The 27,073-nt window shown below is 36.0% G+C and overlaps 1 protein-coding gene across 1 annotated transcript in view; it reads right to left on the minus strand.

Moving 5' to 3' along the window:
- WDR78 (WD repeat-containing protein 78) overlaps positions 1-23,484 on the minus strand; it is a gene marked incomplete at both ends in the record, with an annotated part of 69,144 nt that extends 45,660 nt beyond the window's left edge. The window contains 10 exons of the mRNA XM_051210186.1: positions 875-948; positions 3,139-3,345; positions 7,144-7,448; positions 9,744-9,846; positions 12,485-12,585; positions 14,620-14,823; positions 16,649-16,847; positions 21,324-21,505; positions 23,074-23,230; positions 23,275-23,484. Of these exons, the coding sequence (XP_051070153.1) occupies positions 875-948; positions 3,139-3,345; positions 7,144-7,448; positions 9,744-9,846; positions 12,485-12,585; positions 14,620-14,823; positions 16,649-16,847; positions 21,324-21,505; positions 23,074-23,230; positions 23,275-23,484 (1,742 nt within the window). The remainder of the gene's footprint in view (positions 1-874; positions 949-3,138; positions 3,346-7,143; positions 7,449-9,743; positions 9,847-12,484; positions 12,586-14,619; positions 14,824-16,648; positions 16,848-21,323; positions 21,506-23,073; positions 23,231-23,274) is intronic.
- Between the last annotated feature and the right edge of the window lie 3,589 nt (positions 23,485-27,073).

The following is a 27,073-nucleotide window of genomic DNA, read 5'->3' on the forward strand; positions in this document are numbered from 1 at the left end:
TTGAGGAGTTACACATTAGGACGAAACAGCCGTCCAGTAATTCTAGGTTTTCAATGGTGGTCTAACATTGATAGATTGATAATCGCAATCAAGAACAAATCTTAGTAGTCAACGTAGTTAGTAGAAATAGTTTTGAATAATTGATCTCATTAATGCTAAGATTTATCCCTATGTTCTGTTGTTTTTTAAAAGTATTCGCTCTATAAAGAAAATGTCACATAAATGTTCCAGAAGTTTCAAGAATCTCCGGTGACTGAACACGTTCTCAAAGTCAAATGTGAAGAGAAAGATTGTTCAAGAAGCAGGAGGTGGTAAATAAGTATAAACCAGACAGATTGTATGCTGTTTCAAAGCCAGAGAGATTAAAAGCTATCGGAAGATCGAACAGTAAATAAGGGATACAAGTGTAAGCACACTACTATTATGAGCAAGTAAACTATTAGTTAGCCCGGACAAATATTAACCTGAAAGAGATTCTCTTGTGAATGAGAATACAAAGCGGGGGGGGGGAACCAAACATATTTGAACACAAAACTACAGTAAAAGTTTAGTAAAATCTGAGAAACAGACAGTAAATACTTCATTGGCAAAATGTTAATCAATTGTCTCAGACTTTGTTGTCCCATCGTTTCCATATCAATCACTTTCTGTTCCTGTTCTCTTTTCCTCGATCTTCTCAATCTTCTGCCACTGGATATTTCACTGTCGATTGATCATACACACTACTTATATCAGTTGACATCTTTCATTCAGTCATCGTCTTTTTTTTTTTACTTTTTATGGTAGCCTGATCAAGCATAAAGAACTTTACGTTAAAAAAACAAATAAATCTGATCATAGAATATAACTCCAATAAGAACAAACAAATACTCACGTAGTATCGATTACTGGGAGAGGATCATTTTTCCTTACATCATAAATGAAAACTACACCATTGAACATTCCAACCTAGATTGTTTAAAATAATGGATATGATTAAAATCAGATAGGAATATGAATGATTTGGACAGATTAACACTATTCGATGTCAGTTCAATAGTCTAGAGGTTAAGTGAACTCGAAGGCCCTGGGGTTAGCATCCTGCGTGTGAGATCGTGGATGAGTACCACTCACTAGTCTCATACTAAGACGAAACAGCTGTCCAGTACTTCTAGGTCTTCAATAATGGTTTAACATCAATCGATTTACGATCTCAATCAATAGAAACATTGTTAGTAATTTCAAGGTATCACAGTATTTGTTAAAAGTAAACTATTGCATTAAACATTTATAGAACTACATGTATGATTGATCGTAGAGACAAAGGAATAGATGTTAAGCTGCCGAAATTTGAATGCTTTAAAAAAAGCTGTATTATCCTTTCAATGTTGATCTTTATTATAATATGCACCTTGTTTTAAATAGGGATTCTTATGCTTGGACTAACATAAATTATGACCACCCAACAAAGGCTACATCTGTGAAGAAAACTAAATCTTCTGTATATGAATGTCTATTTGAATATTACTATTGCAATGTGTGCTCCCATATGGCTATGTGCACACAGTCACTGCCAGAGAAGTCTTACTCACTGCCTTCTCGCTGCATTAATGTTGTTTAAGAAATCGAAAGGATGAAAAGCGGATGTCTGGCTCTTTAAGCGGGTTGGTGGATATAAAGGATCTATTTGGGGGAGTTGAAAAACCCTGATTCCAAACCAATAATCCACATGGTCTCCAGTATCTTGAAGGAACAAATGGCGTGTGAACCTATTGTTGATCACCGGATACCATAAGACTGGATCTCTTTACGTTGCTCCACTGCGTTGTGGATTATTCTTTTAAGTGAAAGGCTCACGGTGTGGCCCTTTAAGAAACCATCTGCTTCGGTTTGAACATCCGGATAGTATTCCAGCCCTCATATAAATCGGATAATTTATGTAGCGCATATCTATTTAGTGCCGCCTTGTACCTATGTTTATGTGTTTAACTAACTAAATAAATACTGATATCGACAGATATAAGTAGTATATATCATCAATCGAAAGTGAAATACCTAGAAGCAGAAGGTTAAAAAGATCGAAGGAAAGAAAACGTGAACAAAGCATGATTGATGTGGAAACGAAAGAACAATGAAATCTGAGACGAATAATTGACATTTTACAAATGAAGAATTTACTGTATGATTCGCAGATTTGACTAACATGCTCTGTTATGGTTGCATTCAACTACATTCGCTTATCTTCACTTGTGTATTCTCGTTCAGTACACTATGATACTTATTTGATACTTGATTTGCATTACTATTTAGACATCTTAAATAAGAAAAGTATGATGATTCTTCTTGTTCTTGCTCTTCTTCTTCTTCTTCTTCTTCTTCATAAAAGTATTATCAACCATATGGAATGTAGTTATATTCTATTCATTGTAAATGATAATAAGTTAAGATCTATATTACTAGTTCTACACTATATGACATTTTAAATGGTCATTTCTGGGATAGATTTTGGTGGTGTTTTGTTCTCTGAGCTGGATGGTTTGGTCGTGGAGCTTTCATCGTTCTTCTGAACGACATCATCATCAGCACAAACTTCAGATAGAAGTGAAGTGTTCGAATTTCTCCATATGTGTTTCACAGCTTGTTCTGTGCACCTCGACGTTGATTGGTTCTTGTTGAGCTTAAATTTATCATTGTTTACTTCTTTGTTTTGGTTGTGTCTCCCATTGGTTTGATTTTTGTTCCTATATTTATGCATGATTTTCCTGATTGGTTGATAAATTGGATTGATTTCAATATGTTTGTTGATTGCTGATTGACATGAGTGCCAAGCTTCTAAAAATTCTCTGGTGTTTTTGGAGTTTCCTCTGTCTAAGATTTCTACATTTTCCCAATCGAATGAATGTCCGTAGTTATCTACGTGTATTGATATAAGTGAAGAGATATCATGGCGTTTGACTGCTAATTGATGTTCATGTAGGCGTAGGTGGAGGGGGATAGATTCAATCAGTCAGCTTTGATGTAGTGTAGAACCAGGTAAATATATGTACATCGATCCAAGTTGTCATACCTCATTAGTACAACAACATCAATACCGACTTCATAGAAGTAGTTACTTCAATGATAGTAATATATAAATGAAAGAAGATAATTATAACTTACCGCTAATAAATTAGCATGAATTTTTGACCAACCAATAGCAGTTACACTACTTGGTGTTTCATAATAACGTTCAGGATATTCAATAAGTTTTAATGACCAACAACATATTAAACCTTTCTGTTGATTATCATAATCAAATTGTCCATAACCAATAGCTAATATATTTGGATTTTGTTTGTTCCATGCCATATCTGATATATTATGACCCTGTTTGTTTGTTTGTTTGTTTTGAAGAAAAGAATATAGTTAGTGATTATTTATGTAGTAATTAATTTTAGTTAAAGAAAATACCAAATTTCTTACTTACTTACGCCTGTTAACACTCGTGGAGGAGCATAGGCCGCTTACCAGCAATCTCCATCCAACTCTGTCCTGGGCAATCCTTTCCAGATCTCTCTAGTTGTTATTCATCCAATTCCCGATGCAGTATGCTCGTTGGCTTTACTCTTTTTCGTTTCCTTTGAAGATTCCAAGTTAGCACTTGCCTCTGTTGAGTCGGCTTTCCGAGAAGTGCAACGGAGTCTCCAGAGGCCCTAAAGAAGTCGAAGAGTCCTAGCCAATCAGAGCATGATGAAGCTTTATAGAATGTCAACGTGGTGTGCTACTATTGGTCAGTGGCATAATATGTCTTTTAGCGGATTGGCCAAAATATGATGTTGATTTAACAAATGTTAACATCTATGAATACCCGTTATTTTCTGTACAAAAATGAACCTTGGAGTAAAGTATTTCTCGCATACTTAGCGTCTTCTCTCTCGTTGTTCAGGTTGCTGTGTAGTTCTAGCTTGGGGGTCACAGAATGGCTTAGGAAATGAATATAGCGTTCAAATTAACAAAACTTATCAGCCTCGTGATACAGTTTGATGATTTCCTCATTATGTGTCATATCTACTTCCAATGTCTTTTCTTCATTTCCTCTTCAGTTGGAAGTTGGTTTGTTCCCTCCCACAGTAGACTGTTACTGATGATATCCGGTCAACAAACATTGAATGTCTTCGGTAGACAATTGTTTATAAATACTTGTACCTTTTAGATGATGGTTATGCTAGTTATCGAAGTTTCAGCTCCGTACAGTATAAATGTTTTTATATGATCATTCACAATTGATTGATCACTGGGTGGTGATCAATGTCATGTTATGTGTGTCAAGTCCTTATTTAGTGCAGATCGAATGCTATCGACCATGTTGCAATGTGGTCACCAGCCTAGGTGACTCAACACTGCGTGCACTATAGATTGAGAGTAGATGGTGGTTGGAGGTAGTCAACAGGAAACCCTGGATCCGGGTTTCGTGCTACTTGACACTCATCAGCAACGTTTACCTGTATTCTTGAAAGAACTGGTGCTCCCTGGCGGATTCGACCATCATTCATCATATCAAAATTAATTAAAGTTTCTATTATGGATATTAGATTTCTTCAAAATATGGTTAAACATTTAGGTTTAGAAAGTTCTGTGATCAATTATTTATTAGATTTTTTAATTTGTTAGAAAGTATATAGATGATGTGTACTAACAAAAAGAAGTATTATGGCGGGATTATAATTTATAAACGCACCAATCAGGTGTAAGATAACAGGTTTACGATGTTGGCGCGAAATTCATTCATCCATTTGGCTAAATAAGGGTTTTGATATTATTGGTGATAAAAACTTTAAGCATCAACTGAAAATCATAATTGTAATTCCTCACACTGGTTTATAACCTTCAGTTGGTCCTAGTTATTAGGTAGACACTCTCAAGGTCACTTCAGCATCGCTTGATGGTCGTCGATAAACTATAGTCTCACTAGTATTGTCAACTGAGTTTCGCTTCTTATAAACATTCACTGTTGACCATGATATTAAACAGTGTAAGATTTTTCAAAATTATCTCGAACCTTGAAGAAACCTATAGTGTCTGGCACTATGTCAAGCCCATATAGGTTATTCTAGCATCTGAACAGACCGATTTATTCATTCTTCTTGAGCTGCTTTTATATGATAGTGTGTGTGTGTGTTTTGCTTGCTACATTCATCACATTCTTTTTGGTCTAACTATAAATATTGAGTCACGCTTGACTAAATCAAGTTAGTTCACATGACTTCTCTTCGATTCATTTCATCTATTACTCTTCTGTTCGTTTCCGTCGCATCATTTCCCTGATTATATGTTCTGATCAAAAATTCATTCTCGTATTTGACATATTTCATTCCTTTATTCATAAACGCAAGTTATATTGATGAATTGTACGAGGACAGTTGGAATGTCTGATTCAATGAAGATCACCATACGATCCAATTGTAGTCAGATTTAAGGTTACTAAAAGTGGTGAGCCTATCAATAACAACAATATCATCATCAAAGTAGATGATATACACATATTCTGAAAGGGATTTAACAGGCAATAAGCTTCTTCCTGAAATGGAATTCGGGTTATTACTGAACCATTGGGAATGGTTACTTACATATCATGTTGAGAGTATAATTTATGGACGACCATCAAGCGACGTTGAAGTGACCTTTAGAGTGTCCATCTAATAACTAGGACCGAATGAAGGTTATAAACCAGCGTGAGGAATTACAATTATGATTTACAGTTGATGGTTAGAATTAAGAATTTGATTTAGGGTTTTCATCATGAATTGACATCAGCTATAATGCCAAAAGTCTATTTAACCAAATAGAGAGGTGAATTTCGCTCCAAAAGTCAGAGACGTATTATCTTATACCTGATTGGTTCGTCCATAAGTTATAGTCTCGCCAACATCATCACATACTACAAATCGTTATTTAAATCAGTTTGACTGTGTTTATACATTTATTGTTTATCAGTTATGATACTGACATTTTGACAAGGAACTTTCATATATATGGTTCCGATCTTTACACTCTACGTAAATAGTTTATTTAAGAGTTAGGTGTTGTGAAATTCTATGAATCTAACTACAGAACATCACACTGTTGTGACTTTATGTCCAGCTATTTACCACGTGATTTATTTATCAATCACAATGAGAGTTATACGATGTTAGTATTGTGCCAGAACAATGATGTTCGACCGATATGAGCAGCCTATTGTCTTAATGGATCCTTTTTCCTCCTAGTCCGGTTCAATTGAGTTCAGAACACCAATAACAGCTTCCACTATGCAAATCATGTATTTCAAACATACTTGGTTTATATACCAGTTAAATAGATCATATCACACTATAAAATAAGAAATAACATTTGTAAAAGATCAAGCCAAACAGTGACTGTGAATGTGGGAGACGGTAATCAATAAACTGAGTATACTAGTATTGGGGTTGTGGAGATTATTAAGTTTTTGATTGAGATCATGAACTGATTGATGTTAGACCACCATTGAAAACCTGGAAGCACTGGACAGCCGTTCCATCCCATTGTGGTACTCCTCAGCAGTGCGCATCCACGATCCTGCTCGCGGGATTCCAACACAGGGCCTCCAGTCTCGAGCGTGAACGCCTAACCAACTGGACCACTGAGCCGGCATCCAATGGTCATAGTGTCTAATATTAACCAATCCACGAAATTGTGCGACCATCTGCCATTGTACTGAGGTAGATACCTATCTCTACCCGACATGGATAAGCTCCACTGGTCACGACTTCTCACCGGAACTCCGAGAATTCCCTCACGAAGCTAGTCACTAGTGAGCACATGTTGATTACTAGTATAGGGATTATGGAGATTATTAAGTTTTTGATTAATGTTAAACCACCTTTGGAAACATCAATCGGTTCATGATCTCAATCAAAACCTGAGTATAACTTAAGAACAATAAATGGTATAATAATAGTCTATAGGTCATGATGAAGCTTATAATAAGAGGAATATAGATATACCTGATCGAATTACTGAACAGTTATACAGTAGGAATATATATATATATCTAATATTAGTCCATTAATAGGTCTCAGAAGTTCCTCGTCATTTATTCTTCACTGAGTTATAACAAACACATTTAGATTTATAATGGATAAACAATAAATTATCATTACTTACCTTAGTCATTGAACATTGAAAACGCCATAATGGAATAACATGTGGTATTTGTGGACTAATATTATGTTTATTTGTAGATAATTCACTTGATCTTATTATGGTATTATCATCATTTATAGTAGATCTAGTTGAATTTACACTTATCATATTACTTATTATTGTTATTGGTAATGTAGACATTGACACTTTTGATAAAGATGATTCATGTCCAGTTAAATGAATATCATTTGATGTATCATTTGTTAATGTTTGAGTAAATTCAGGGCTAAGTTTCATTGTATGACATGAATTCATATTAGATTGACCTAAAATGTGTATAGTTGTCAACAAATTACTTATTTATATTCAATAGTATATTAGACTCTGAAACATATCTATTATCTAGGTGTGATGTATGCGACTGGAACTTAAAACAATTGTCTGTCAACCAACACCAAGGTCAGAATTTTCAATACAAATATCAAGACAGTTCTACTGTATGAGGCGGAAACTTGAAGAACTATGAAAGTCATCATACAGAAGATACAAGTGTTTATTAACAGTTGTCCGTACAAAATACTTCGGATCCTTTGTGCAGACACTATCAGCAACAACCTACTATGGGAGAGAATAAACCACATCCCATAGGACGAAGAGATCAGTAGGAAGTGCTGGAAGCGAATATGACACATATTGAGGTAAGCACCAAAATGAGTCACAAGGCAAGCCTTCACATGAAATCCTCAATGCCAAAGGAAAAGAGGAAGACCGAAGAACACATTACTCCGTGAAATGGAGACAGACATGAGAAGAATGAATAACAATTGGATAGGACTAGAAAGGAAGATCCAGGACAGAGTAGGTTGGAGAATATTGGATGGCGGTCTATGCTCTATTGGGAGTGACAGGCATAAGTAAGTGTGCTACTGATATCGACCGATATAAGTAGCATGTATTATCAATCGAAAATAGAATACCCAGTGGAAGAATATTGAGAAAATCGAAGAGAAGAGAACGAGAACAAAGAATGATTGGTGTGGAAACGAAGGAACAGTGAAATGTGAGACAATTGTTTGGCATTTTACAAATGAATTATTTATTGTATGATTGTTCCAGCCTGTACTCTCATACACTACATAGGGATTAATGAAATAACTTTAGTTTTAGGAAATTCTTGGGAATAGAATATCTAAACTACCAACCATTAGTTAGAGCATAAGTAAAATCAAATGACATCTGAATTGAATCTAGTTATCTTCTAACACAGAATGCTAGTCTCTAAAGTTATCTCACTACTGTAGGTTAAATTCTCAGAGATCAATTTATTAAGAAACAGTGTTCAGTATAAACATATTTGAGCAAGCCTTTCATGTTGAATTCCATAGATGTAAGGCATAGTGATTAATTAACACTCGTAATATGATTACATGAGGTTTTACGAGGTCATTAAGAAGTAAGCATCCTGAAGGGAAGCGGAAAAGAGGGAGGCCAAAGAACACATTACATCGGGAAATAGAAGCAGATATGAAAAGGATCAGTAGGAACTGGAAAGGATATCCCAGGACAGGGTTGGATGGAGAATGCTGGTGAGCGGCCTATGCTCCTCAACGAGGAGTAACAGGCGTAAGTAAGTAAGTAAGTAATAAAAGTAGATAGTTACGTAACTTGAAATTGTTCTTTAAAAAAAAATCATGTTAATTTATATTAACTTCTTAGAAAATCTTTCATTAAATAAGCTATGCAGGGGTTTGTATTCAGCTAGATTATATTCTGTTTTGAATGAAGGTTTGTGAAGATTGGAGTAATTTAATAGTTGAATTCATGAGTCAGTGGAAGCTAGACCATCATGGGAAACCTGAAAGTACTGGATGGACATTTCATTATAGTATGGAAATCTTCAATAGTGCGCACCCACGAATCTGTACGCGGGATTCAAACCCAGGACCTACTGGTCTCGAGCGCGAATGATTAACTCCAAAACCACTGAGCCAGCATCCTTTGATGTTTATGTCTAAATATAGATTAATAGAATCTTTGAATAGTTGAACTCATCTCCTTGATAAAACAACATTATTTTACGCTGATGATCGTGTCTGCAAGTGTTAGTTTCATTTATCAAACGATTTATAACAGTATATTCATAAAAGCATATTAATATTTTGTGTATGAGGCCTGATATACTGTGTTGATGGAACTTTTTTAACAAAACATTTGCCTACTTCTACCTTAAACTAGTAATAATATTATAAGCAAAGATGGATAGTGGCAAGGAGTGGAATCCAGGACATGCATTTCGATATATTAGAGACTAGGCAGTTGGATGTACCTGCATCCCATAGTTGATGTTCACTCTGAGACTCGAATTCAACATCGTTCGCTTCACATTCCATCGCATAATCCACTTAGCTACTGAGTCTTGATAACCATTTGCTTGTGTAAAGGTACATCCAACTGACGAGTCCCAAAATAGGACGAAACATGCATCCTCAATTCCACGGTAACCCAACCTCCATCCTTGTTCATAATACTTGTGACTTAAGGAAATATCGAGGTAATACGCGCAAGATGCACATAGATGCTATTTGAAATGGTAGACAATTAAATGTTCAAGATAAACTTACATTCCTTCAATAATAAACTTTGATATTTGAATAATTTATCACGATATATATTGATATTTAATGCACGTTCCATATTATTCAAATCATTTTTCATTTTTGCGGTCTGAAAACATCGGCAAAGTAAATTTCAATAGTGAAATATGAAAAAGTGACAATTCTGAGTTTTATTGATTTAAAGACATAAACATTGATACAAGAAGGCATCAAATAGATATACGCCACATAAATCATTCGATGTATGTGAAGGCTAGAATACTACTCGGGTGCCCAAACCGAAGCAGTTGGTGTTCTTAGGGGGTTATATCCACAGTCTTCGACCTAAAGGTATGATCCACAAGGTAGTGGAACGACGTAAGAAGATGTAGTCCCATGGTAGCCGGTGACCTTCAGGATCCTGGAAGCCATGTACACTATTGGTTTGGAATCAAGGTTTTCCAACTGCCCTAGGTGGACCCTCGAATGTCCATCAAGTCGGTTGAAGCGCCGGACACTCGCTTTTCGTCCACTCAATTTCGTAAACAACACTCTCGCTACGAAAAGGCAGTGAGTAGGACTCCCCTGTCAGTGGTTGTATGCACGTGGCAATACGAGAGTATTTCAAGAGGGAAAGCTTACTCATCCTACCCTCGACCGTATCATGGAATTTGAGAGACATTTAAACAGATATTGTTTTTAATTTAACTGGTTTACTTGCTTATTTTAGGGACCAACGACTATCAGTATACATTAATTATCATATTAAAGTTATGGTTTCGAAAATACCTCACCCTAGAATATCATTAGACGAGTTATGATATGTGCTACTGATAACGACAGATATAAGTAGTATGTATTGTCAATAGAAAATGAAGTGACTGGCGACAAAAGGCTGGGAAGATCGAAGAGAAAAGAATGAGAACAGAGAATGATTCGTGTGGAAACGAAAGAACAATGAAGTCTGGGGCAATTGATTGACATTCTACGAATAAAGAATTTACTGAATGATACTCAGATTTTTGTAAGTATACACTAAACCGACTATATTGATCACAGTCTACATTGAGGAGTAACGTTTGTTGACATAAGAGTTAGCAGAAAGCTAGGAACAGGCAGGATAAAATGTCTCATCAGTCCTTGGTACAAGCCATGTTAATAGATGTATACTACCATGTTAAGGCTTGTACAATAATCATGATCAATAGTCGGAAATGTTATGTAACATGGATCAGAATCCACCACATAATGGCACAGTTGCATTCACCCTCTAGATCTTAATTTCCAGTATCTCTTCATATATATCTTTTTATTCCAACTACTTCAACCATATTCTCCAGTGTTCAGTTTTTTTCTCATTATTTCGATTCGTTCGCCATTCACCTTATTCATGCATTCTCATCATGCTACTATTATTTGGTAACTTGAACTACCTTACATTCATCTCAGGCTCTAATGTTGAGTATAACTGATCGAATAAGTGATATCGAGTTGCTTAGCTCAACGGTAACATTGTATCTTTATCAAATGAATTCAGTTAACATTAAAGACTCGATTTGGCACCGAAATGTATCACAAGACAGAACTCGTATCATATTATGGAGTGTTAAAGTAATACAACACATCTGATACTTCTTGAATGTTAGCACAAAGTTTTAAGTTTTCTAAGGAGAATGTATCTTTTTTTTCATGACAGCCAATGTGACAAATTAAATCAAAGACCGAGTTTAACTTTATCCCATAATGAATAAGAAGACAGTTGTCCCATGTTAATAAATTAAGTGAAGTTGATGGTTCGAACCCAACTTCAGTTTTGATCATCCGATAATATCAACTGTATTCGTAAATATAAGCAAAGACAAGAGATAATTATATAAGTCTATATTAATTTGATATATTTTATACTGAGATTAAATCTTTGTATAGAGCTCAGATATATATTGATAACGAGAATTAACAGCCATGAAACGCCAGTCAGATGGTGGTTGGAGGTAGTCGACAGGAAACCCTGGATCCGGGTTTCGTGCTACTTGGCACTTGTCAGCAAGGTGTACCTGTAATCTTGAGGGAACTGGTACTCCCTAGCGGATTCGATCTCTTGTCATCCAGACTCACAGTCAGAGATGTTACCACTGAGCTATCCGGGCCGCAACCGACCTGGTGTAATCACAATTGATTGACCACTGGGTGGCGATCAATGTCATGCGCGTTTAGCCCTTATTAGTGCAGATCGAATGCTATCGACCATGTTGCAATGTGGCCACCAGCCTAGGTTACTCAACCCTGCGTGCACTATTGTGAAACGCCAGTCCACAAAACTTGTTTCATTGCTCATCCCAACATTTAGAAACGAATGGGAGTAAATACTTTTAAATTAGATTCACTTAGTGGTGTTTACTTGTATCCTTCCATTGTTGTGTTAAGACTGTAATTGATCAGTCTCTTGTTGGTATATTTTCATCCTATATGTATTGCCTCGATATTGCCTTAAGTTACAAGCTTTATAAGCAAACGTGGATAGTAACCAGTAGTAGAATACAGGAGGCACATTTCATCCTATTTGGAACTGGTCAGCTGGATGTGCCTAGATCTCAGAGTTGATGTTCATTCGGGGAGAGACTCCAACCTAATACCGTTCGCTTCAAACGTCATCGTGTTACCCACTTAGCTAATGAGTCTTAATAGCCACCTGCTTGTGCATTTACATTAGATTATCCATGATTATGAAAAACAAAAAGTTGGAAAATAAACATTTTTTTAATACTGACCTCAAGTAATCCTAATTCATTTGTTAATTGATTGAGTTGAGTTATAGAATTGTCATGAATTAACGTAAGATCTGATTCAGAATTCGTATTCATTGTATTATCTATAAATGAACAATAATAAGTTAAGAGATCATTGATGGTAATGGTTAAGGATAATACGTCAAATACCTTAGAAATAAACTAAGTTGATAAGTAAGATAGATAGGGCGTTTCAAACGTCTCCCGTAATTATATGTATATATGATGCTGTGTAAAAACTTCATAAGTTTATCAGTCAGTCAGCTACAACGTAGGACCAGGTGTCGGTCCAAGATGTTATCGTGTTCAGAGAAAGGAACTTGTTATAAGATGGTGAAAAAGTTTTGTAACTCATGTGGATGATTTTGATGGAGTTTTCTTCTCTGAACTGGATGGTTTGTTTGTGGAGCTTTCATTGTTCTTCTGAATGACATCATTATTAGCACAAGTTTCAGGTAGAAGTGAAATGTTTGACAACCAATCAAAATTATGCTAACCAATGAACGAATTTGAAATGCTTTTCAGAATAGCTTGTTGCTAAACACTGTTGAGGATGTTAGATCCCCCAAAACTCACTTGTTAAATGCCTTTTGTAAATTTATCTTAAAGAATTGAGTTTCTTGTTTTCGCGCCAAAAGCGCTCATTTTCACCTTCACGTAATATTTCCCAGTTGACAGAATCTTAAACGCTATTGGTTCGTTGTATCTTTTAGTATGCTATTTTGTAACACTTCCCAAGGACAATTTTATGGTGTGTATATATATATACGTTTGACTTGTGCCTGTTGTTATTTGCTCGTGCTTCAGGCTAATTGCGGAGTATATCTCCCCGTTTCGAACTTGAACTTCTCTCTTTAGTTAGCGGGTCAGGAATGCATCAGAATAGCTAGCTTATTGGTATTTACTCACAAAATCTTTGTTCCGTTCGCAGACTAAGTGAACTCGTAATTGTTTCAAACATAACAAACACACATGATTTTCGCTAAATTTCATGTTTCAAAAAGGATTATATATTAACCTTATTGTGAAATGAGTCTTGAAGTGCTAAAGTTAGGAGTTAAGAGCTAAGATCGAGAGATTTTAAGGTAAGAAGTTTGATTTTTATATATGTAAAACTAAGTATTAGAGCTTATCGTGATTACATAACTATTAATTACAGTGTAAATTAGCAATATTTAACATGAGTAAGTTCAGAAGGGGTTGTAGTAATTGAAGCTAGATCACTATAAAAAAAACCTGGAAGCATTGAACAGCCGTTTCGTTCTATTGTGAGACTCCTCAACAGTGTTCATCCATGACTTCGCCTCGCGAGATTTGAACCCAAGACCTATCAGTAACTCATTGATGGTGATGGTGATGACAATGATGAAAAACTAGTTGAAAAGAAATTTCTTCGCTTGATTCATTCCTTTTTTATTTACCAAATGTTAAGATGAGAATTTTCATAATATAAGTTTCATTCTTATTCGGTCTTTTAGATTGATTCAGTGGTCTTGAGTTCTGTTAGAGGTATGAGGGCGGTTATCACTTCCTAGTTGCCCACACCATGGAAGGGTTCTTCTGGAGGTACCTGAAGAGGGAATTGGGTTAGAGGTGATCTTAGTGACCTGAAAGCTTGACTACAATGTTCAAGGGACAACTGCTTGAGGTCGGTCACACATGATCTTTTTATGGGTAATTTTTGTGTTAGCTCCATACTTGTTGAGACCTTACCGCCGGAGACAAATATCCGTGGATAAAAAGAGGTATGCATTTTTGGGGTCGACCTTTTCTAACCCCACCCCTCCTTGTGGGAAGGCATCATCGCTGTCATGCTGGTTGTCCGAAGGAAACACCTTACTGCTGTCACACCTCTGTACAGTCAGCAGTACGACTTCGCCTTCGGACCTTGGGTTTGTTGCTTTTAGTCTCACCGCTCTCCAACCAACCTGTCTGACATGGTAGGACCTTGAGGAACGGTTGTTCCAGCCAGTATAGCTCAATTGCTTCATCGCAATAGGCAAGCCCAACCACCACATCAAGGTAGCAACAACGATCGGGTTTAGATTGATTCATCTCAACATTACTCTTGAATTTATTGAATTATGTCAGTATAGTATTTTTTTTCTCTCACTTACTTGTTACATATTGTGTGGATCCAAATTCTTGACTTGTTTTAGTTTTCCCATTAATTAAACTATTCATTAATGAATTCTTACTTTCTAATGGTCCACCATCATCTGATTGTAATAGAATATTCTTATCATTCAATGCAGATTTTATTGATGTGTCAAGTTTGTTCTTGTTTAAATTGATTCCAACTTTGTTTCTATATGACTTATCTTTATTGTTATTTGAAAGATAAAAAGAAAAAAAAAACTTTTTTGAAACTATTAAAACAAAACAAAGTGATTTATTCTTCATTAATGATACCTAATCATATTTCAAGAGCTTACCGGCGGCCTGCTTGAATATCTGGGCTACCTGTTCCTCCCATTTAGATATTTCATCAAGTTATCTGTTTTGTTGTTTGTTTTAGCACATCATTATGTCTATTGTGCGCACAATTTATTCAGGCGCGTTTATGAAGAGTTTACAACCTTTCGCTATACATGATACAAAAAGGTACAATCAGCGACATCATAGTGGCTGGCAATATGCATTGAAACGAATGAACATTAATCAAATGTGGATTACTGAACTCCTAACATATAACTGGTCATCATTCAAAATTTATCGTCACAATCGATCAAGGTATAAGAAAAGGAAACTTGTTAAAATACTTTATGCTGAGAATTCTATGTTGTACCGAAAATATAATGTTGAATAAAGCCTCTAATTATAATAATAATAATAATAATATATCTGTAATCTCAATAGTTGAGATCATGAGTCAATTGAAGTTAAACAATCATAGAAAACCTAGAAGCACTGGATGGCCGTTTTGTCCTATTGTTGAACTTCTCAGCTATGCGTATCCACGACCGCGCCTTGTGAGACTTGAATCCAGGATCTATCAGTCTCGCATGTGAGCGCTTAACCACTAGACCACTGAGTCAGCCGGTATCCAACGGTGTTAATGTCTAACTTTAATCAATCCACGAAATTGAGCGGTACATACACCATTGGATGCGCACTGTTGAGGAGTCCCACAATAGAACTAAAACAGCCGTCCAGTGATTACAGGTTTTTCATAGTGATCTAGCTTCAACTGACTCATGATCTCAACTATTGAAGTTATTACAACCTCCACAAAACTCTTTCTGATATTTGTAATCTTTAGGTAATATGTTGTGTGTCTTATCTACTAGTGTAATCAATGCCACTTACATCGAAATGAATAGTATGTAACGATAGTCAAGATTAGGATGTTTGACAGCAGAAGATCAAAAAGAAAAGAACAGGAAGAGAAAGTAATTGTTATGAAAATGCAGGAATAATGAAGTCTGAGACGATTGATTATGAATTTGCAAATGAATTACTAACTATATGGTTCTCAGATTTTAGTAAGATGTTCTGTAGTTTTATAATCACATATATTCGATTGTCCTCACTGGTGTTCTCATTCACTACAATTGGTGTCGCCGACAATCAGGAGGTTGACATGGTAATGTTCTGCGAATCCTGTTGAGAACCTGGATCCAAGGTGCTAGTTGGAGTGGTCTGGTGCGAGATAACGTCAAATGAAGTGTTCTGACTCGCGGCGTTGGCTGTAACGAGTGTTGTTGACGGAGAAGAGTTGTGAGAGATGCGGCTTCTGGAAGGACCTCGAATGTAGATGGCTCAGCAGATCTATGGAGCTCAAGTGTTTAACGCCCCGGGTGTTGGGCGTACATCGGATTTTAATGTAGTGGAAGGATAACGGAGCTATGAAGGTCAACGCGCCGTAGACTCGACATTTTGACTGAGAGCGTGGCACAAACTTCAGAGAAGAAGAACGTGGTACGGCGAGTAGAACCGCCATAAGAACGACTACCTTAAAGAGGGGATAAGTGTGGTGCATGCTACCGATATCGATTGGTAAATATAAGTAGTATATATCATCAACCGAAAATGAAATACCTAGAGGCAGAAGGTTAAGAAGATCGAAGAACGAGAACAAAGAATGATCTTGTTCATAGATTCATTCAAGAAAGAAAAAAGAAAATTCTACAAAGTGATTGTTACCTGTTAACACATTTCTTTTTGTTTCTTCTTCTTCTATTTCTTTCTCATATGTATCAATTATATCCCAATTACTAGCCATACATGACTTATCTTGTAACTTGATATAATCCGTTTGAATGAATTTATTCATTAATGGTAAATTAAATGTATTCATACCTCGTTCAATAAATCGATCATTACCAATTTTTGATGTGATCAACTATTAAATAGATTAGAAATACCTTAGTAAAACCTTTTTTAAGAAATTCTAATGAAACTATGTAGTTGCTAACTGTACCAATAAAATATCTTTCTTAATCAGGTAAATCGACGAGACTGTAATTTATGAATGAGCCAATCTAAAGCGTTTTGAGGGAGTTCAAGGTTACGGCGCCAGATTCAATACTTAATGCAAACGTATGATTGGTTCACAGGGGATTTTGTACAAAACATGATAATTGAGCGGCTATAACAAATAAAACGGCGGGACTATAATTTGTGGACGAATCATTCAGGTATAAGATAATAGATCTCACATTTTGACGCGAAAGCCTTCCATCCATTTGGTGAAATAGATTTCTGGCATTATAGCTGATGTCAGTTCGTGATGAAAACCACATATATAATTCCTAATTAAGGTAAGTTATGACAATTATTGCGAACTGGATAATAAAAGCACCAGTAACACTGGCTGCAGCCAGGTACTACAATATATACGGATGATTGGAGAGCGTACAGAATTCTAAATGGGCTCGGTTATGTGCATCTTGTCGTTATCCACAAGTAGAATTTTGTTCACTCAACAACCAGAGTGCACACAAACAATATTGAAGTTATGTGGTCGAGGTTGAAAGAGTTTTTGAGACTTTATCATGACTTCAGAGGCCGACTATTCTGTAGCCATATGGATGATTTCCTCTACAGCATGCATTACGGTTATAGAACGTCTGAACCTCTTTTTAACCTTGACAAGTTTTTGAACCACATATAAGAAGTGTATCCACTTTAATTCCTTGGTTTTGTATAACATCTTTTTACTCTATACCGACTGTTTGCTGATTGGCTAATATTTCTTAAGTTCACTTAAGATTCGTTCAAAGATCGTCCATAAATTAGAGTCTCGTCGATAAATATTTATTCATGGAAACCAATCTAACAGGTTCATCTTCAACAACAATATATTCAATTCAATATCCTCCTAATTGATTGATCACTAAGTGATGATTAATGTCATGTGTAATATCCTTCTTAACGTAAATCGAATGGTATCGATTAAGTTGCATTGTGGTCATTAGTCTAGGTGACTCGACATTGTGTACACTATGTTGAAATAAGATGGTGGTTGGATTTAGTCGACAGGAAGCCCTAGACATAGGTTTTGTGCTATTTGGCATTCATCAGCAGGGTGTACCGGTATTCTTGAAGGAACTGATGCTCCTCGATGGATTAAATTTCATGTCACCCAGCTTCATAGTCAGAGACGTTACCACCGGGCTATCCGGGCCGCGACTGGCCTCTTGTAAGATTGAGATGTATTCACAATGGATTGACCACTGTGTGATGATCAGTGTCATGTGCGTCAGGTCCTTCTTAGTGCAAATCGAATGTTATCGACCGAAATGCAATGTGGTCATTAGTCTAAGTGACTCGACATCGTGTCCAATTGTGAAATGAATATCAGTGATTGGTTTAATTAGTTTCAAGTTATTGAAAATCGACTTCATATCTATCATAAATGATTGTGTTTTATTCCACTTCTAATAAAACAATAATAAAGCACAAATTTATTAAATAAGGTTGGTTATTAAAGAATTTTAAAGATTTTTCACTAAACTACAAACTACAGTTGCTATGTAAACGCCATTGCGTTATCCACTTGGCTACTGGGTTCGATCTCTGAAGTGAACATCAACTACGAGATCCAAGTTCATCCAGATGACCAGATAGGTTGAAACGCGCGTCAAACTGGATTCCACTACTAGTCACTATCCATCTTTGCTTATAATGCTTGTGACTTAAGACATTATCGAGGCAATATACACATAACAATCTGATCAATGGTAATCCTAAACAACAGTGAGGAGATACAATATGATTTAATTATCATATAGGGTTGAGTAGTGTCTAACAGTGGAATCCAGTATGTTATCTCGTACTAGATAGGAATAATCAACTGGATATACTTTCATCCCAGTGGTAATATTCATACGAGGACTCGAACCCAATACTGCTAGTTTAAAAAGCTCAACGTCATACATTGAGTTACTGAGTTCATCCGGACATTAGATTTGTATTACTGATTTCTAAAGGTTAGAATATTCCCTTTTTTTTAAATGATAAGGGTTCTATTTGGATCAGTCTATTTAAGCATATGTCTATCCAAGATAGATGACTTTGATCTAGTCATTCAATTGCAATTTTTTTTAAAAAGTAACGTCGGACGAATTGATCTTCCTGGTTTCGAATGATGAATGTGATCCAAACTTATTTGAACATTTAAGATTTAATGGTAATATCGAGACAATTTGTTCAGCATATTCATATCCAAGAAGAAATAGATCCGATTTGATTTTTAGTATTAAGATTAAGAAAATCTAAACTCTTCAAAAAAAGGAATCGTTTTATAAACTTAGATTATTTTGAGTATCAGACCAGATATTCACACTACGTCAGGTTCTAGAACACAGACACATGTTCAGACGCCCCACAATCATAGTATTTCTCGACCTTAAGGCAGCATTCGATTCTGTTGATCGTAAGGTTCTATGGTAGTGTTTGTCACTGAAAGGAGTACCAAAGAAGTACATTAACCGTGAGATAATAGCAACCGATGGTTAGAGACCTTGTATGACATGGCTCAAAATCGTTTGCAATGGCGCAGGTGCATCCACTCTTTGTGTTCTCCCAAATTCTAATCTCCTGAATCCTCCTTGTCTCTTTTTTTCTCTTCCCAAATTTATTTCACTGGATTATACTCTTTAAATAACATCTGCAAATCCTAATCTTTCCGATTATTGCTTATACTCTTACCGCCTCTACCACCACGGGATTTGAATGGACAACTGCATCTCTGTGCTAATGTGGTGTGACAACTCGAACTGATGTACGTACGTACGAAGTTCTACGTTGTTACTGACTTACTGACTGACTGGGTATATTTCAAGCGGAAATCAAAAAGAGGAGTATGATTAATCATTAAGTACTGAATAGTTATTTTGGTTATTTTAGAATGTCATACAATTTCACTTCTTCTTTGTTTGAACTTTCTTTGTGTTATATGTTATACTACTTACTTGTAATTACCATGTGCTCGCTAGTGACTAGTTTCGTGAGAAAATTCTCGGAGTTCTGGTGAGATGCCGTGACCAGTGGAGCTAATCCATGTCGGGTAGAAACAGGTGTATACCTCAGAACAATGGAAGGTGGTCGCGCAATTTCGTGGATTGGTTGAGAATAGACATTAACACCGTTGGAGCTCGGCCAACTCAGTGGTTTATTAGGTTAGGCGTTCGCGCGCGAGACTGGAGGCTCTGGGTTGGAATCTCGCGAACGGGATCGTGGATGCGCTCTTTTGAGGAGTACCACAATGGGACGGAATGGCCGTCCAGTGCTTCCAGGTTTTCAATGGTGGTCTAACATCAATCGGTTCATGATCTCAATCAATTACTTGTAATCATTTTTCTACCAAGAATACTGTAACTAACGAATTCTACATTTATGGACAAAATTCATTGTATTTTGTTCTGTTTTTTTTTTCAATTGTAGCATTAGTTCTTCAACATTTCAATGTGTGTTATACTAGATTGATAGGTTTTAAGTGTTGTTTAATTTTGGTCAAGTTTTCTACTTAAGAAACATTAGGCTGAATTAGCTATGTCATTCATGCTGTGTACTTAATAGTAATGTACATTGTAATTTTATTCACATGCACTCACCTTATTGGTGTTGTGTTTTATAAGCTGGTTAGTTTAATCACAAATGGTCTCATTGTTATCATAGACTACATCATCAACGCTTACCTTAGGATTATTCAAATTTTAATAGTTGAGATCATGAGTCAATTGAAGCTAGACCATCATGGGAAACCTGGATGCATTGGACGGCCGTTTCGTCCTATTGTGGAACTCCTCAGTAGCGCACATCCACATACAACACCCGAACCCGGAACCTATCAGTCTCGCGCGCAAGCGCATCACCACCAGACCACTGAGCCATGTCGAACTTCAATTAATCCCCGAAACTGAGCGAAACATCCACCATTGTCTTCAATGAGTTACCATCTCACAACAGACGCGGTTGAACTCAAACGGCCACTGCTTCTTACTATAACTCCAGGAAACAATTCTTGGAGACCGTCACTACTCAGCGCATGATGATTATAATCAAAGAAGGGTATTTTAGGGATGTTATAGTAATTTAATAGTTGACCTCATGAGTTAATTAAAGCTAGATCACCATGGAAAACCTGAAAGTACTGAATGGCCGTTTCGTCCTATTATGGGACTCCCCAGTAGTGTACATCCACGATCTCAGATACAAGACACGAATCCAGAACCTATCTGTCTCGCGCCCAAGCGCTTTACCAGTAGTCCATTGAGCCGGCTAACATCCAATGGTGTTAATGTCTAATATTAAACATAATAAGATAATAAAAGAAAACAATAAAACGGAGGAAAACTAATTTCAAATACTCAACTGTTTTATAAATTTCATTTTGTTTTAATTGTTCTTCTAAATGAATTGAATCTTCAGGAATAAATTTTGGCGGTTGATCAAATACCCAAAATGTTTCTGTTTCAGCAATAATTATATTGATTAATTTGTTTAAATCAATTTCAGTTAAACTTTCTTGATTTGGTTGTATAAGTGTTTTAACTTCTAATAAAATAATAATAAAAAAGATAAATGTTTTGAATAAAAACAATAATTGAAGAAGTTCTTAGATGTTTCACTAAACTATCAACTATAGTTGCTATGCCAACTCCATTGAGTAATCCACTTGGCTACTGGATTCGAATCCTGGAGTGAATATCCAGCTGAGGAGGTCCAAATAGGATGAAACAAGCATCAAACAGGATTCTACTACTAGCCACTATTCATATCTGCTTATAATGCTTGTGACTTAAGAGAATATCAAGGCAATACGCACAGGATGCATATATACCAATAATAACAATCTGATCAATTGTAATCCTAAACAACAATACCAAGTGAATTTAAAACTTCACCGCATTGTACAAGCTGTTGGCTATCAGGACTCGGTGGATAAGTGGATAAGGCGATGGTGTTTGAAGCGAACGGTATTGGGTTCGAGTGCTTCATGGAGAGAACATCAACTGTGGGATGCAGGTGAATCCAGCTGATCAGTCCGAAATAGGATGAAACGCGTGTCAAACTCGATTCCACTACTAGCCACCATCCATCTTTGCTTACAAATCATGGTTTGTATGCATAGGTTATTTTAAGCATTTAACTTGATCATCAGTGAAATAAGCAAAATGGCATTGTATCTTGTAAACGCTTAGTATCTTAATCAATCAACTACATCTGAGTTCTATCGACTATCAAAATAGATGCAGTTTGAATGATAAAAAAAATAGTCGGAAAATTAAAACCCTGATCTCAGGCTTTTTCAAAAGTATTTGCATTTGAAATCATGAACCGATTGATATGAAACCACCATTGAAAACCTGAAAGTATTGGACGGCCGTTTTGTCCTACTAAGTGCTTCCAAGTTTTCAATGATGATCTAACATCAATCGGTTCATGATCTTAATCAATCTTTACAACCCCATACTAATAAAGTATTTTATATCTAATATATGAAACTTTGAAAGAATTTGCATCGGTCATATGGATTACGTTTTGTCTTAAATATACATTAATTATTTACTGAATTTATATGGAATCTGGCACAAAAGTGGAAAAAAATAGTATGGAAATTTGTGAAAATTGCATTTATTTATTTATTTGAACACATATATATTGGTACAAAGGGGCACCGAATACAAATGCGCCACACACGTCACTTGATTTCTGTGTGGGGCTGTCATACTGTCCGGATGCCAAAATCGAAGCAAGTGGTTTTCTTAGGGGGTCATACCCCGAGCCTTTCACCTAAAAGTCTAATCCACAACGCAGTAGAGTAACGTAAGAAGATACAGTCTAATGGTAGCCAGTGACTGACGATAGGTTTATATACCATTTGTTCCTTCAGGATCCTGGAGTCCATATACATCACTGGTTTGGAATCAAGGTTTTCCAACCCGTCCCCCCCCCATGGATTTGCACAGCTGAAAAGTTTCATACTTGAACAAAACGGTGATCCAGTACTTTCAAGTTTTCCATGGTGATCTAACTTTAATTGACTCATGAATTCAACTATTAAAATCATTATTTTCTAAATAATGATTCTACGAAAATTTTATTTAAAGAAACATAATTACCTGTAAATGTTTGATAACGATCATGTTCTTCACTAGTCTCTGAATGTGATTCACCAGTTGGACTTGATCCACTTATATATGATCGTGTAAATGTAAAAGGATTTGTAATATGTAAACTACTTCCACCAAGATTTGAAGATTGAGAGATATCAGCACTCTTAAATTAAAGATGATTATAAGTATAAACATTTATAAACTAACCATAGTATCTTTATCATCATGAATACGTTTCTCTTCACTTAATAATGGTAATGGTGTTAAATCTATACCAGATTCATCAATTAAACGAATAGTTGCTCTTGATAAACGTTTTTCTGAATCAGATTTTTTAGAGAATGAACTTGAAACACGTCTACGTATCATTAATGTATTTTTAGGAAGTTTTTGACCTCTTTTATATACTCCTGACATGTTCAAGATTATTCTGTGGAAGAAAAAGGCAATTGTGATAAGGAGATTATGAAAGTAAAGTAAAAAGTTATAATTAAGATGTAATCAGAAAATTATTATGGATTAGTATTTATACTAATCTATCTTGGGTTGGTCAGCTGTAAAGTTGGTTAAGCGCCTGGCACGAGACTGACTAGTCCTGGGTTCGAATCTCGCGGGGTGCGCGGTCGTGGATGCGCACTGCTGAGGAGTTCCATACTAAGACGAAACGGCCGTCCAGTGCTTCCAGGTTTTCAATCGACTCATGATTTCAATCAAAACTTAACAATCTCCACAACACCTAAACTGATAAATCTTTATTGTTAACTCTGTGATAATATCACTTTGTTGGGATGATTTGGGTTACTTAATCTATTGTAAATTATGATATGGTATTGCTATCTCTCTTTTGTAGATAATCAAGATCAGTTTAGAACAGAGATTCTTACACAGTTCTGTACTTAAGAATGAATTCACTTCGTTATAAAAAACATAGCACTCTCCCCAAGTGATTTACTTTTCAGCATAGAATATGTAAAAACACTGTTACTCACAACATGAAGTTGTAGGAACGTCTTGCATATCATGAATTTCAGAGATCAACATAACAAAATAACACAAAGGAGTTTGACAACTATCTCTGACGAAAAATATGTAAAGCATATCCTCTACCTATGAGACTAGTTGTAAGCAGTCTGTTACTATTCATGAAGTAAAAGAATATATTTCAGTACAGTTCCCCATTCGCTTATTTCCCCTATGCTATCAAATTTGTTTCAAGATAATTTGAGAATTCTTTACAATTTAAAGTCATACATATAAATATGAAATCAGTGACTGTAATTAATATCACAATAGGCTTTCAGCCATTTATTTTATTTATTTAATAGATAAATATTGGTACAAGAGGGCACCAAATATATATGCGTCACACCATATTTGTGTGTGTGGGCTGTGATACTACTCGGTAGCCCAGACCGGAGCAGGTGGTTTTCATAGGGAGCCACACCCCGAGCCTTTGACCTAAAGGTTTGACCCACAAGGCAGTGGAGCATCGTAAGGAGATGCAGTCCCATAGTAGTCGGTGATCAACGATTCGTTCATACACCATTTGTTCCGGCAGGATACTGGAGCTCATGTGCACCATTGGTTTGGAATGAGGGTTTTCCAACATCCCTAGGTGAACTCTCCAAGTCCACCAACCCGGTTAAAGCGTCGGGCGTTCGCTTTTCGTCCTCTCAATTTCGTATCCAACACCTGTGGTACGAGAAGGCAGTGAGTAGGACTTCCCTGGCAGAGGCTGTATACGCGTAGCCGTGTGCGAGCATTTCGAGAGGGGGAGCGAACCCACCCCACTCTCGGCCATACCAGGGCATTTGGTGACTTTCAGCCAAGAAAGAAGCAAGTCTTTGAAATGTATCCACCATATCTCATTGATCTGATGTCTAGAGCATTGGTACACTCGAAGAATAGAACATAAGTGAAAACTTTATGATTTCGGTAGTAAATAAATTGATCTCAAACTGACAAAATATTCGAGACAACCTAACTTTCTCTGAACGAAAGATATTAAACCATGTGAGAGATATTCATCCCGATTATATACTCTACCATACAATCGTCAACCAAACTTTCTATAACCTTTTACAGTATGAAAGCTTTAGCAACGGACCTACTTCACTATAGACAATGACAAATGAACTATGAAATAGAAATCTCTCTTTTAATTCCATGTATTATACTTTGACTGACCTTATTAAGAGACTGTAGCAATAAAATTCAGATACAAATTAAGTGAGACGAATTTTATTTCAGACATCCATGTTCAAAAGAACAGACAAGGACAAAGGACAGACTAACAAACCAATTTAGTATGGTCTTTGATTATTGTTAACCGAAAAAAAACTCAGTTAGTCAAGGGTTAACTATATTTATATTGGATAAAAGATGTATCCAACACATGCACATAGATAGGCAACTAAGTAAATTATAAATAAAGATAAATAAACGTGCATGCATAAGCAGATATAAAAACACTTAACGTCAACTTGCAAACACTTGAAAAGAACAAACATAAGTGTACAGAATCGAGTGGCGTGTGTGTTATAAGGAATTTATACGTGACACAATAAGACGACCTGTTTGATTGGTAATGACTTTGGAAATCGAGGGGAGAAAATGACTTTCTCTTTTACTCTGTTAGAAAAGTTTGTGTTCTATAATGGGCTATGAGTTCAGAGGTGGAGGAAATCTACACAACTAGCCAGTCAGTCAGTCAAATGCAACTTAGAACCTGGGCAATATCTCAAAGGATATAGGCGTATGGTTTTGTAGCACCTCAATGGATTTTTAAGTTGAAGTTACGTTGGATATTTTAGTACTGAACCAGATGCTGCACAAACTACATATGTTTTGAGCTTTGTTTTCAGTTGATCAGTCATTTGCTTTTTCATTTTATCTGCTCTAGTAACTTGTCAAAGCTGTATTTATATACTTCTGATGGTTTTAGAAGGGAGTTAGGAAAAGATAATGTGAATTTTTCCGACAGACATTTGTAGCCATTGATCAGTGACGCTATCAAATATGACATTGTGGAATAAAACGCATTATATTCGGCAACAGAAAGCAAACAAATAAGAGAAATAAAGCGCAACTTTAGGGAAATATTGAGAAAAATCTTTAAGAAAGGTCGATGTGAATATAGGCAACAATACACCAAGTTTCCGCCTTTTTCTCCAGTCAGGAGCAAACAATTCTGATTATTCTTTAAATTCCCCCACTGAGAGAAAACGTTTCAAACATAACATCTTAATTTTTGCTTAATTTAAATTAACACAAAATATTCTACTTTGCCCACCTCTCGCAGCAATCGTCTATAGCATAAGTGGACGCCAATTAGTTGATTTTTGTACAAATTGCCTGCTTCTAGCCTAAATTGACACCGACTGTTTACACTAGATCAATACAATCAACATGATTTACAAAAATGATTGTGAAATAAATCAGCTATTCACATCAACCACACTCAGAGTTGTCAGAAATACCAAAACTCTAATAAAAGCCGAACTTCAACATTGCAACTGATATAATTCACTATCTTCTACTATAATCAACTAATTTATCCAATATATAATGAAAATGTGGTAGTGAGAGTTATGCTATTTGCTTGTGAATGCACCGAAAGCTGTAAGATAGTTCAACTAGTTTGCACAAATAACAGTCGTTATCAACGTCCACTAGAGTTTTCATTGGCTGAATTATGAGCAGACATGTAGCTGAATATGGATAGCAGACAAGTTTAAACTCATAAGGGTTAGTACAATAAAAGCCAAAAGTTCACAATATATTCTCCAGGGTCTATAAAATTACCAACGGAGATAGCGCAATAAAAAACCAATGTATTGTTGTCTGTGCCCTTTTTATCAATATTGGCCCATGTGTGCAAAGGGCAAAAATCTAATTACGAAACACCATCAGTGTAAACTAGTCACAAAGGAAGTCATGCGAAGATTTAGTCCTGTTGTTGAATAACATGCCTACTTGACAAAAATATCGGTAACTATTTGAACAG

This window comes from Schistosoma haematobium, chromosome ZW (assembly GCF_000699445.3).
Source record: "Schistosoma haematobium chromosome ZW, whole genome shotgun sequence".
NCBI lineage: Eukaryota > Metazoa > Platyhelminthes > Trematoda > Strigeidida > Schistosomatidae > Schistosoma > Schistosoma haematobium.